This window comes from Equus przewalskii, chromosome 13 (genome assembly GCF_037783145.1).
Source record: "Equus przewalskii isolate Varuska chromosome 13, EquPr2, whole genome shotgun sequence".
Classification (NCBI taxonomy): domain Eukaryota; kingdom Metazoa; phylum Chordata; class Mammalia; order Perissodactyla; family Equidae; genus Equus; species Equus przewalskii.
Window position 1 is genome coordinate 29,216,384 of NC_091843.1, and position 11,583 is coordinate 29,227,966.

The 11,583-nt window shown below is 42.0% G+C and overlaps 1 protein-coding gene across 1 annotated transcript; it reads right to left on the reverse strand.

Moving 5' to 3' along the window:
* Positions 1-6,370: 6,370 nt before the first annotated feature.
* SCGB3A2 (secretoglobin family 3A member 2) lies at positions 6,371-9,442 on the reverse strand. The gene is made up of 3 exons (XM_070569284.1): positions 9,256-9,442; positions 6,936-7,141; positions 6,371-6,541 (listed from the first exon to the last, which is right to left on the reverse strand). The coding sequence occupies exons 1-3, from the start codon at positions 9,311-9,313 to the stop codon at positions 6,518-6,520; spliced, it is 288 nt and encodes a 95-aa protein (XP_070425385.1). The 5' UTR covers positions 9,314-9,442; the 3' UTR covers positions 6,371-6,517.
* Between the last annotated feature and the right edge of the window lie 2,141 nt (positions 9,443-11,583).

The window sequence follows — 11,583 nt, forward strand, 5'->3', positions numbered from 1 at the left end:
GAGATGTGCTCAGGAAAGAAGGAACATGGTTCTCTTAGAGCCTATAACAAATGAATCTCATCTGCACAGGTGATCAGCGAAGGTTTCCTAAGAAAAGGAGACTTGACTTAAGGTGAGATCTGAACAACTAAATAGGAGAAAATTCAGGAGAAGCAAATGAATGAGAAGTATTTATAGTCTAGGGAACAGCATTTGCAAAAGCCCTGTATCAGGTATCCTATGTTCCAGCAATGAAAGAAGGAAGGAAATGAGGGTAAGGGAGGAAAGCAGGTGCCAGGCCTTACAGGACTTCCTGGGCATGGTCAGGATTTTATTCTTAATTCTGGGAACAGTGGAAAGCCACCAAAGGATTTTATGCATTAGAATGAGAAAGATCCCTATTACATTTTGAAAAGATCACTTGGCAGCTGTGCAGATCACACTGAGGGGTCCAGAGCAGGAGGCCTGCTAGGAAGCTCTTTCAGGAAATGAGAAACGGATGAAGGAGTGTCAGTGCAGATGGAGCGACGTGGGAGGATTCAAGCAAACATTAGTAGGTGACAGGACATGGTGATCTGTTGGGTGTGCTGTGTCAGGAAAAGGGAAGTACCAAAGATGACTCCCAGCTGTTTGACTAACGCAACTGGATGTGCAGAGGTGCCATTCATGGAAATGGGAAATACTGGATGCGAAACTGCCCATGGCTTTCCCGGGTTCTTTGTCCCGGGGACAAAAACAGTGCCCATTCCCATAACACACAATACCCAGTTTTACGTCTGTCTATCTGTCCAGCCTGATCTCACACCCCTCTGCTCCTGCTCCCAGGGCTTCAGCCACACAGATGCTCTTTCAGTATTTTGAAGAAGCCAAGTTCTCCTTGTCCTCAGGATATTCACAATTCAGGACTTCCCACCCAGAATATTCTTTGGCTGCGATGGGTTCTCCACAACTTCAATGACATTAAGTCATCCAATGACATTAAGTCCCAACTTAAATGACATTTCCAAAGAGATGACCTCTTTGACCACCCAAAATGAAATAGGGACACTCCTGTTACTATCACCATATTTAAATTACTATTCTTTTCCTTTATTGTTCCTGTCAGAATTTGCAATTATATATTTACCTGTGTTTACTTGCATAGTTTCTGTGTCATTTTTTATGCTGTAAAATCTGTGGGGGTGTTTACTTTATTTATCACCATATGCTCAATTTCTAGCAAAGATATTGCAATCAATATTTAATCATCGTTTGTTGAATTAAAAAAATATATATAACACAATAAATGACCAATAACTATTACTATGATTGTTAGTCATATTTGTTGTCACTATCATCTAGGCAGGAAACAAGTTCTCATTTGATGAACATACAGCCCTAGCTAGTGACAGAGGAGAGTCAAGGCGAAACTTTTAAAAAATGCTCAAAATGAAGTCAGAGTTAGTTACTAAAAAGGAGGAGCATCAGATAATTTTCATTTAGTTGTATTTCCCAGGGAGAAGTTTAATACAATAGAAGGTGCTGATATTTCTTATTACATATCTCGAATATATATGCACATAAATGTCTTCCTTGATGCAGACAACGACCCAAGAGCGCCCCCTGCTGTCTTTAATCTGTTTTGACAGCCTGAGAGCTTTTCAACTCATTTCTTTCTAAAATTAAAAAATGCATCAAATAGATTTTACTTATCTGTTTGTATTATCCGACTTAAACACGGAGGCCAGAAGTAATATGATTCATACATTGCGTCTCCTGACCTTCCAATAAATAGTAAAAAGGGATGTTTTTATTGCTTTCTCAGGCAGAACAATCGTATCCTAGGCATTGTCTTGGGTCTCTAATCCCATCTTTCAGGCGTGGAACTTCTCTGACCTCAGTCACCTCAGATCCCAATTGCTTTCTCCAATGGAAAATTTCAGCAGCTATCAATATTTTAAACATCACATAATTCTTGGCATTGCATTTCCACTTCCAAGATTTTTCTGAAGAGATGAATAAAAAAACGAATGCAAATATTTGGATAATTACTGTAGCACTCTTTATAATAAGAAAAAATTACTAGAAATCATTTAAATATTTCATAAATTACAGTTTAAAGTATGACATTCATAAATGCATGCTTTTAAATGTGCAGAAAATGTCTTGAAAAATCACGTAAAACTGTTAACAATGGTTTCCTCTAGTTTGTGGGACTTGTGGAGGAAAGGAATGAAAGTTACATACGTAATTATGCACATAGTTACATAGCGTTATGGTTATAAAACTTATATTAATTGTATTTAACATATATTTCTATATTTTATCTTCATACTATTTTTAATGAATTTTTTTGTTTTGAAATAATGAGAGTCACCTGCAGTTGTAAGAAATAATACAGAGATATGTAGCATATTCTCTACTGAGTTTCCCTAATGGCAGCATCTTGCAAAAACCATACTATAATATCAAAACCAGCATTTTGACCTTGATACACACAAGACACAAAAGATTTCCATCACCGTCAAGATCTCTCATATAGCCCTTATATAGCTCACTCACTTCCCTCTTACTCCCACGTTCTCTTAACCCCTGGAAATCATACATCTGTTTTCCATTTCTATAGTTTTGTATTTTGAGAATGTTATATAAGTGGAATTATACAATATTTAACTTTTTGGGATTGGCCTTTTTTTTCCCTTAGCATAATTCTCTGTATTCATCCAGGTTGTTACGTGTATAAATAGTTCGTTCTTTCTTACTGCTGGTGGTATTCCATCCTCTAGAGGTACAACACTTTGTTTAGCCCTTCACCCATTGAAGAACAACTGCGTCATTCCCAGGTTTTGGCTATTACAAATAAACTGCTGTGAACACTCGTGTACATGTTTTTGTTTTGCATAACCATGTTTCATTTCTCTGGATAAATGCCCAGGAGCACAATTGGTGGGTCTTTGCTAGTTGCACGTCTAGTTTTTCAAGAAACTGTTAGACTCTTTCTCCAGAGTAGCCATACTATTTTACATTCACACCAGCAATGTATGAGTGATCCAATTTTTCTACGTCCTCATCAGCTTTGGTGTTGTTACTTTCACAGTAAGTTTTACCAACAATTTCTGCCATAATGTTTATTATCAGTTTCTGGCTAGCTTCCCAAACATAGTCTTTCCTCAAATTCCTTCTTAATTCAGTCGCTCTGTTTGGTACACCCCCAGAAAAAATACTCTACCCACAATAGATTGCCATATTACACCTATTGCTCAGAGCTGGGTGACACAGAACTCTATCCTCAGTCTTCTCTATTTAGCAGGTTGAATGAAGACATAGAGAATCATCCTTCTCAAATATGCAAAACACACCGGGCTGGGAAAAAGAGCAACGAGTAGCTTAATAGTATGAGTGATGGGAGGGAAGAAAAGGGTCAGCCCAACAAGATAAAACATAACAGAAACTAATTAATCCATCCAATAAACACAAACCCAATAATGACTACCATCAAGCTCTGTGCTATGTGCTGAGGATTCAGACGTAGGTAAGTTCAAGTCCCTCTCTATATGACTTCATAGTCTAGAAAGGAGACTTTGAAATAAGTGTGAAAATAAGTATATCTAAATCTGTGTTGTGAACATATCTGTGGGTTTAAAATAGTGTCTGACTTTTTTTCAATCAGCATTGAAAAACTCGCACAGAATTTGAAGCTGGAAATGATTCTTGTATTTTAAGAAACCACTTTTTCTGCTGTGTGGCTGATGGATTGGATGGGATCAGCTTTGGGAATATATTGGCCTTTGGGGAGATTAACACAGTAGTCTGGAGAGAAATGACAAGGTTTGGGGAAGAGCGGTAACATTAGTGATAATGAAAAATGTATATGATAGATACGAAAGAGGTTTATAATAAAAAGGACTTTCTTACCAATTAGAAAGTAAGGCTGAGAAGGGGGAGTACTTGGAATGATTCCCAAGTTCCTGACTCAGGCAACCAGGAAAATAGTTGTGCTATATGCTGAGATAGGAAATTAGAACATGAGAACCTGTTTTGTTGTTGTTTTTGTTGTTGAGAAAGATTGGCCCTGAGCTAAAATCTGTCACCAATCTTCCTCTTTTTACTTGAGGAAGATTGCCCCTGAGCTAACATCTGTGCCAGTCCTCCTCTATTTTTTGTATGTGGGATGCTGCCCCAGCATGGCTTGATGAGCAGTGCGTAGGTCTGTGCCCAGAATGCACACCCATGAACCCCAGGCCACTGAAGGGGAGTGTGCAAACCCAGCCATTATACCACCAGGCCGGCCCTTACAGGAGTATGCTTTGAAAGAAAGATAATGAGTCCAGGTAGAGGTCTGCTGACTTGAACATAAAAAAAGGGCATCAGTTGGAGGTGTCTTCTAAGTAACTGAATCTCTTCTTCTCACAAAAGAAATATAGACTGTAGCTACAGATTTTAGAGTTCGTAACATGGAGATTATATTGGCAGCCATGGGAATGCATGAGCTCCCTAGTGAAGTTGAAAAAGAAGAGGAATGAAGGTCAGGATCTTTGAAGGCATCTATACTCAGAGGAGGTCAGGATAATAAGTGACATTTAAAGAAAGTGAAAAATAATGGTCAAATTGTAAGAAGAAAACTAGAGATGAGAGGGAAGATAATCCATAAGAGCAGAAAATTTCAAGTAGAATGAGGTATCTCAGGTGGCAAATACTTTGAAGTAGTCAAGGAATGTGGTAAATTACATTATGTTAACCCATATTTGGCAGCCTCCTTTCCTGTAGGAGGATAATATAGCCCCTTCCTAACTAAGTCAGGAGTAGCCTAGTGACTTGCTTTGGCCAGCAAAAAAGGGCTAGAAGTGATATATACCACTTCCATGGGAATTTAGCCCATGGTTCACTAAGTTCTCTTTCTCTATGTACCATGATAATCGGAAAGGCTCAAGACAAAGACTATTCCATTATGATGTAAGCCCTTGAAATCCAGGGTTATTTATTACCACAACTGGGCAACCTATCTATTCTTACAGACTCAGGCAAAATGAGAAAGCAAAACAGGAAATTTCACAAAGTGCAAAAATTTTAGTTTAAAAAAACATGGGGGTCAAAAAATGGCAGGAAATCAAGATAATCTTCACAGAGGAGATCACAACTAATATCATGTTAGTCAGGAATCAATCAGGAAACAAACTACTTTAATGCTTAGAACACAGTGAATGTGATACACAGAATTGATTGAATAGATGATACAAGACCTAAAAAGTCAAAAGATGATGGCAAGGCAACCTGGAAACTGATAAAAGCAGAAGCCACTACCAATCTCAGCTGGAGAGAAAAAGAAAAGAGGTGGTGTAACCGGAGCCAGGGACTGGAGTCCCCTGGCAAAAGCTGAACCAATGCAGACCTATCCAGAAGGACCTGGCAGCTGACACATGGTACAGGCACTTCCAGAGACTCCTCCCAAATAGAGAGGGAGGCGAGGCCACACTCTGGCTTTCCCCTTTTCCTCTCTCCAATCTCCTGCCTGGGCCTCCCAGGGGCAGAATGTAGCCCAAGTGTCGGCTCACCTGGAACCTGAAAAATGCAATCTGCAGGGGTCAGCATCATGCCCTCTCTTCCCCCATTGCAGCGCAGAGCAGGGGAAGGGCAGGGAGTGGATCCAAGGGCAAACAGTCCCAAGACTGCAGTACAAGACCAGCTCTGAAGCCAGACCAGGGCAGACATTCTACGTGCAAAGAAACTTGACTTTTCATTAAGGCAGAAAGTGTTAGCAGAGAGTTAGTTATCCTTTCAGTGTGACTGGGACTAGAGTAAGCGTGAAGAGAGGAATATTGATGAGACTAGACATGTAAGCTAAGGTCAGGTCACATAGGGTCTCACATGCCAGGCTAAGGAGCTGGAGATCTAGTTTACAGGTGGTCATATGTAACCAGAATTATGTCTTGGAAAGATAATTCTGGCATCATTGTGCCGGTAGCCTAGGGGAAAAGAAAGGATAGTTGAGAATCCATTTGCAAAGGGCAATGCAGTAAAGGCCTAACTTGGTGGAAGGGTCTTTGAAAGCTATGGAGCGACCCTGGTACAACTACAAACTTAATAGAAACTCACATTCTGGTGATGTAGACTCCAAACCAAAGAGGTTTGTAAGACCCTAGTCTTGTAAGATATTTTCGCGTTTAAAAATTTCTTTAGAAGGCAGGGAATAAGAACATGAGGGGTCTGGAAACACTGTCAGATAAAGAACGGTTGAAGAACATGGAGCTGTTTAGCTTTGAGATAAGGAGAGAGGAAGGAATGATTATGTCCTACTGAAATTGTGGGTTATCTTGATAGCAACAGCTCTCTAGCATTTGTGACCCAAAGGAAAAATTATCTAGTTTGGCCCTTCTGAATAGAGCCCCCAGAAATAAAAACAGGACAAACCGAAATCTATCCATTGCTTTATTCGTTCTTCTCAGGGGTTACAGGTCACTATATTTTAGGATGGTTGGTTTATAATTGGATAGAATGAGTTTCGGCCAGAGAAGAGGAGCGATTCATCCTCCTTCCACCTCCGCTCCTGCTTTATCCGCTGTCACACCAAATGTGATAGGGCTTCCTGAAAGGCAGAAGGAAAATAGGAAAAATGAGAGCAGCTTATGTGTAATCAGCACTTTTCCAGAAATAGTCACTATCCTATTTAGCCACCATTTTACTGACGGGGAAATAAAGGCTCAGAGTGGTTAAGCCCATACAGAATCACCGAGGTGGGAAATGGCAAAGTCTCAACTAGAATACAGGGCTCTCTCACTCAAAGTTCCTTCTAGAAATGTGGACATTTCACTTTTCTTGAGATTCCAGGACACACACACTTTATGTGAGCACCGTCAGTAAGGGGGAAATACACATTCACAAGTGAGAACAGGATGGGATGGGAGTGGGGTGGGGAGGGTGGGTCTTCAGAATGACTAAGCCCTGCTCTTCAACAAATTAGCTCCACAAGCTGTAGTTACCAGCAGTTTCTTCACGGCCTCAGAGGCCTCTGGTCCCAGCTCATTCACACACTTCCTTAGCCCTTCCACAAGGTGCTCAACAGAAATGCCCAGAGTTTTCAGAAGAAGCTTTAGTGGATCCATGAAAGGGAGAACGCTGTTGTCCAGAGGTAAAGGTAAGACCTTGTCGACAGGAACTGGCAAACGGTTGATGAGGAAGGCAGCAACTGCAGAGCAAAAGAGAAACCAAGTGAAACGAGCACATCTGGTTCCTGTCTAAGGCCTTGCTGCCTTCCACTCTGTCCACCAATGGCTCCACTCCAGCCCCACTCATCTCGATTGCCCATGAAAACTTCTGCCTCAGGATATTTGCACCTGCTGTTGCATCTCCCTAGAACTTTCTTTCCCCAGGTAGCTACATGTCTTTCTTCCTCACATTATTTGGTCTCTCCTCAGATGTTACCTCCTCAGAGAGGTATCTAAAATAGCACCACCTGTCACCCTTTATCCTCCTTTATTTTTTCTTACCATTACCTAAAATATTAAAAGATTTTTGCCTTCATCATCTCACTAGAATATAGTTTCCATGAGGACAAGGAATTTATGTTTTATTCACTGTTGTACCTCATGCCTAGAACAGACCCTGGCACACAGAAAGCACTCAAAAGATACTGGCAATTGACTGAGTAGGGATATACTTTGCATGTGGCTGCCTCCACAGCCCACGGCTTTGAGGCCAAAGGGCAGATGTCATAATGAATCTCCACTTGGGGATGTGAATGGATCCAACTATAGCCCAGGAAACTGCTCCCAACCAATTCAACTCAATGCTGCAAACATAATTGGGCACTGACTCAATGCCAGTTGGTGCAGCTACACAGATGGATAAAATAAGGCTGCTCCACTCGGAGAACTCACGCAATCTAGGGGACAACAAAGATCTGTGCAAGCCACAGTGCGGCATGTGCAGTGCTAACATTATGGACAAAGCTCTACGGAAACACAAAAGAAGGGATGACGACTAATTCTAAAGGAGGATTGTGTTGCCAGAATCTTCGCAGAAGAGGTGTTGCTGGAACAATGTCTTGAAGCAAATGCCAAGATCCTAAGGTAAAGAAGGGAGGGAGCATTTTTAAAAAGAACAAAATTAACAAAAGCACTGAGGTGTTAAGATGAAAGTGCATACACGGGATGGTGAGTGTTCTGCCCAGAGTGACTGGAGCACAGAATGCCAGTGGGGTGTCAAGGGGAGATTTTTCTAAAGCTTTGAATGCCATACTCGTGAGTCTGGGAGTCTTTCCCCAAGGGCAATGGGGAGCTCTCAAGACTCTTAAGCGGCACAATTGCCTTTTATATCTTTGCCTTGAGAAAGATAACTTTCACATAAAAGGTGAATCAGAGGGAAAGTGTAGAAAATGGAAAAAATATGTATAATATATATTTTCTAAAACACGTGCAAGTATGTAAACACACGTGCATGCGCACGCGCATGAGAGCACACATCCTCCTGCTGGCTAAGACCCTGCCATCGTTCATTTTCCTTTGAAATCCTTTTTATTTCCTCATTCAAACCGTAAAAATGGAGCCTGTGCACCTATCTTCCCTTCATCTTCTACAACCTAGTTTCCCTCCAAAAGTCTCCCCAAAGGGAAAATATTTATTTCCCTCCACCCATTTTTCTGTTGCCACCTCTGCCCACAGGTATTTGTCCCTGGACACTAAAGAACAACAAAATAGCAGAAACTGATGAAGCTACAAATTTGTCAAAAACTCAATAAAAACACAAGCCAAAGTTTCCATCATAACTGTAGGCAGCACCCAATTTCTCATGATTAATCTCCTTACTTTTTTTTTTTACGTATGCTTTTTGGTGAGGAAGATTGGCCCTGAGCTAACATCTGTTGCCAATCTTCCTCTTTTTTCTTTTTTTTCCTCCCCAAAGCCCCAGCACATAGCTGTATATCCTAGTCGTCGGTCATTCTAGTTCATCTATGTGGGGTGCCGCCACAGCATGCCTTGGTCAGCGGTGCTAGGTCCACACCCAGGATCCAAACCGGTGAACCTCAGGCTGCAGAAGTGGACCATGCAAACTTAATCATTCAGCCACAGGCCAGACCCCTCCATACTTTTTATTTTAAACACTTTGGTGAAGGTCTTCTCTGTACTTACGTATCTCTGGGGGAAGACCCTCAAAGCTTTCTGTTCTTTGAAATTCCTTCCAACTTTACCATTCTGTGGTTCTAAAACTCCCTCCACCATATTCCCCTGGGAGCCTAGGCTTACTGCTTGCACTCCTATTAACAGAAAAGTAGAGAAATAGCATATGTTCCAGGCTACTTACCAGAGGAGTAACTGCAAATGCTGATGGTCACCAGGAGGAACAGAGTTACCAGCTTCATGACAAGTTATCTATGATATGTACCTGGAGTTCAAAACTGAACTAGAAAACGGAGCTAGTGGTTCCACTTGCTGTACCAAGTATGACAGCTGCTTTTGCACAAGCACATATTTATACACCCTCTGAGGACAAAAATTTTAATCGGTGCCACTTGACTTGCCCCAGGGAAGAAGAGCACGAAGGTCATGTTTCCTCACTAAACAAACTGACGACTTTTCTGTTTTCCCTCATGTTCCCACGAGAAACAAAGCCCTAACTTAAAGCAATCTCAAGGACCTCTTTCACAAGCCTTTGCATGGAGACACCAGTGGAAGGCAAAGAGCGCTAAGAGTCCTTCTGGAAGAAAAGAAGGGAAGATTTTCTATTGGGATTAAAAGGAGTGAAAGTTCTATTGTTTCCCTCCAGCTTTCTATTCATTCAAAGTTCGGAGAATCATGTGACCCAATGAGGTCCCCAGTTGTAGAAGCAATCCAGAGGTCCCTGGTATAATACACTTAGCTTGATGGCATGCAGTGCCACATTTCTCTGGAATTCACCTCTGCCCTCTCCGTCCCCACTCACACATCTGCTATGGCAAGATCTCTCACCTTCTCTAGTATCTCCCACTCATATTGGGAATCTCTGGGGTGTGCCCTCACATAGAATAATAGGCTCAGGATCCACAATCAAATGCCTTTTTAAAAACATGAGATTCAGCACTTACCATTGGTGTAATCCTGGATTAGACATTTTTTCTCCGTGGTATTGGTCTCCTCATTTAAAATGGGGAAATTAACAGCAGACAGTCCAAGGAGGACCCTTAGGAAAAACATTTTTTCAAGACCCTGTCTACATAAGCAATTTGAGGCACCAAAATATCATTTCACAACCATTCTAGCAGCACAAGCTGGATACAGGAGCAATCTGCTTGCAGGGCTGCCTTCTGGAACCAGGACTCAGCTATGGGGCCCCAGGATGACTCTATTTATAAGCCCCAGTCCTGGAGTTCCTTGGGGGCCTTGTATGCAAGGAAAAAATAACCTCGAAGGAGAGAAACGTGGCTCAGGGCCCAGGTATGTCTGAGTTTCAGCTCACGGCTGCCTGGTCAATTGGCACTGCTGGTCACAGCCGCCTCTGCCGCCAAAGAGGGACTCAGACACCTTGAAGGAGATGTGCCAAGTCACAGGCCCCTTTCAAGTACGAGGCCAGGTGTTGGGGCCCCATTTGAGGGTCTGGTATTGTTATGAGGATTTAATAAAATTATGCTGACAGAGGATGTAGCTGTGCCAAACAAAATTAATACTTAATATGTCACCTCTTATTAATTCCTATAAGTTAGTGAACTGTAACTGCCATTTCTTTATTTTTCTGCTATTTTGTAAACAGCATGAAAGAGACCATGAATTACTGCCATGCATACTCAATCCTGCCACTTCTACTGCTTTCTCTGCCAGAGACTGCTTCTCTTTCTCCTGGGTTTACCACCTAGCCAGGGATGGTGATCTGCCTAAGCCTTCAAAGGGCCAGGGTTGTGTGGCAAAGTGGTGGTGAGTTGATGCCATCCTTTATTTTTATGTCATGATCTCTTTATGGGATACTAACCAACACTGCCCTCATCTGTGCTTGTCATTTGGCGGTTTGCTTCCAAATCCCTCCCCTTAATGTCTCCTCTGCTCTGCGGTATAGGAAGTTGAGTTTTCCAAACCGTGGTTTCCAGACTTCCTTGCCAACTGAGTCTGGTTAGGTTCAGCCAACGGAAGGCACTGGTAGAAGACTGGAGGGGAGAGAAGCCAGGGTATTTTTCCCTTTCTCTGCTTCAGAGACTGCATCTTCTCCATTGCCCCAGCTCCTTCCAGAAAGGCTCTTTGTCTGTAGTCCCACCCAGCCAAGCAGACTCACCGTTGTTCCAGCTTCTAATGTGTGTCCCCAGCTCCTGGGCCCACCTCCTCACTCTGTCCCTCATGGCTAAGAAGTAGTGGCAGCTTCTGGCATTTTCCAATCTCAGGATTGACTCACCTCCTCCCTTGTCGCTTTATGTGCATTTCTAGCACCTTGTAAATTATCTATCTCCCAAATTAAATTCTTCTTATTGGATTACCTGGCATGGTTTTGATTTTCTGGCTGGATTCTGACTAATACAGCACCGTAAAATATTGTAGAGATTTGGAAAAAAAACAGATCTTTCAGTGTTTAAACATAGGGCTCTCTTCACAAGAACCAAGGTATGCGTCCACAAGGGGGAGGGCCAAGACTCATACAAGAGAATTATAGCATTACACACACAGAGATGCC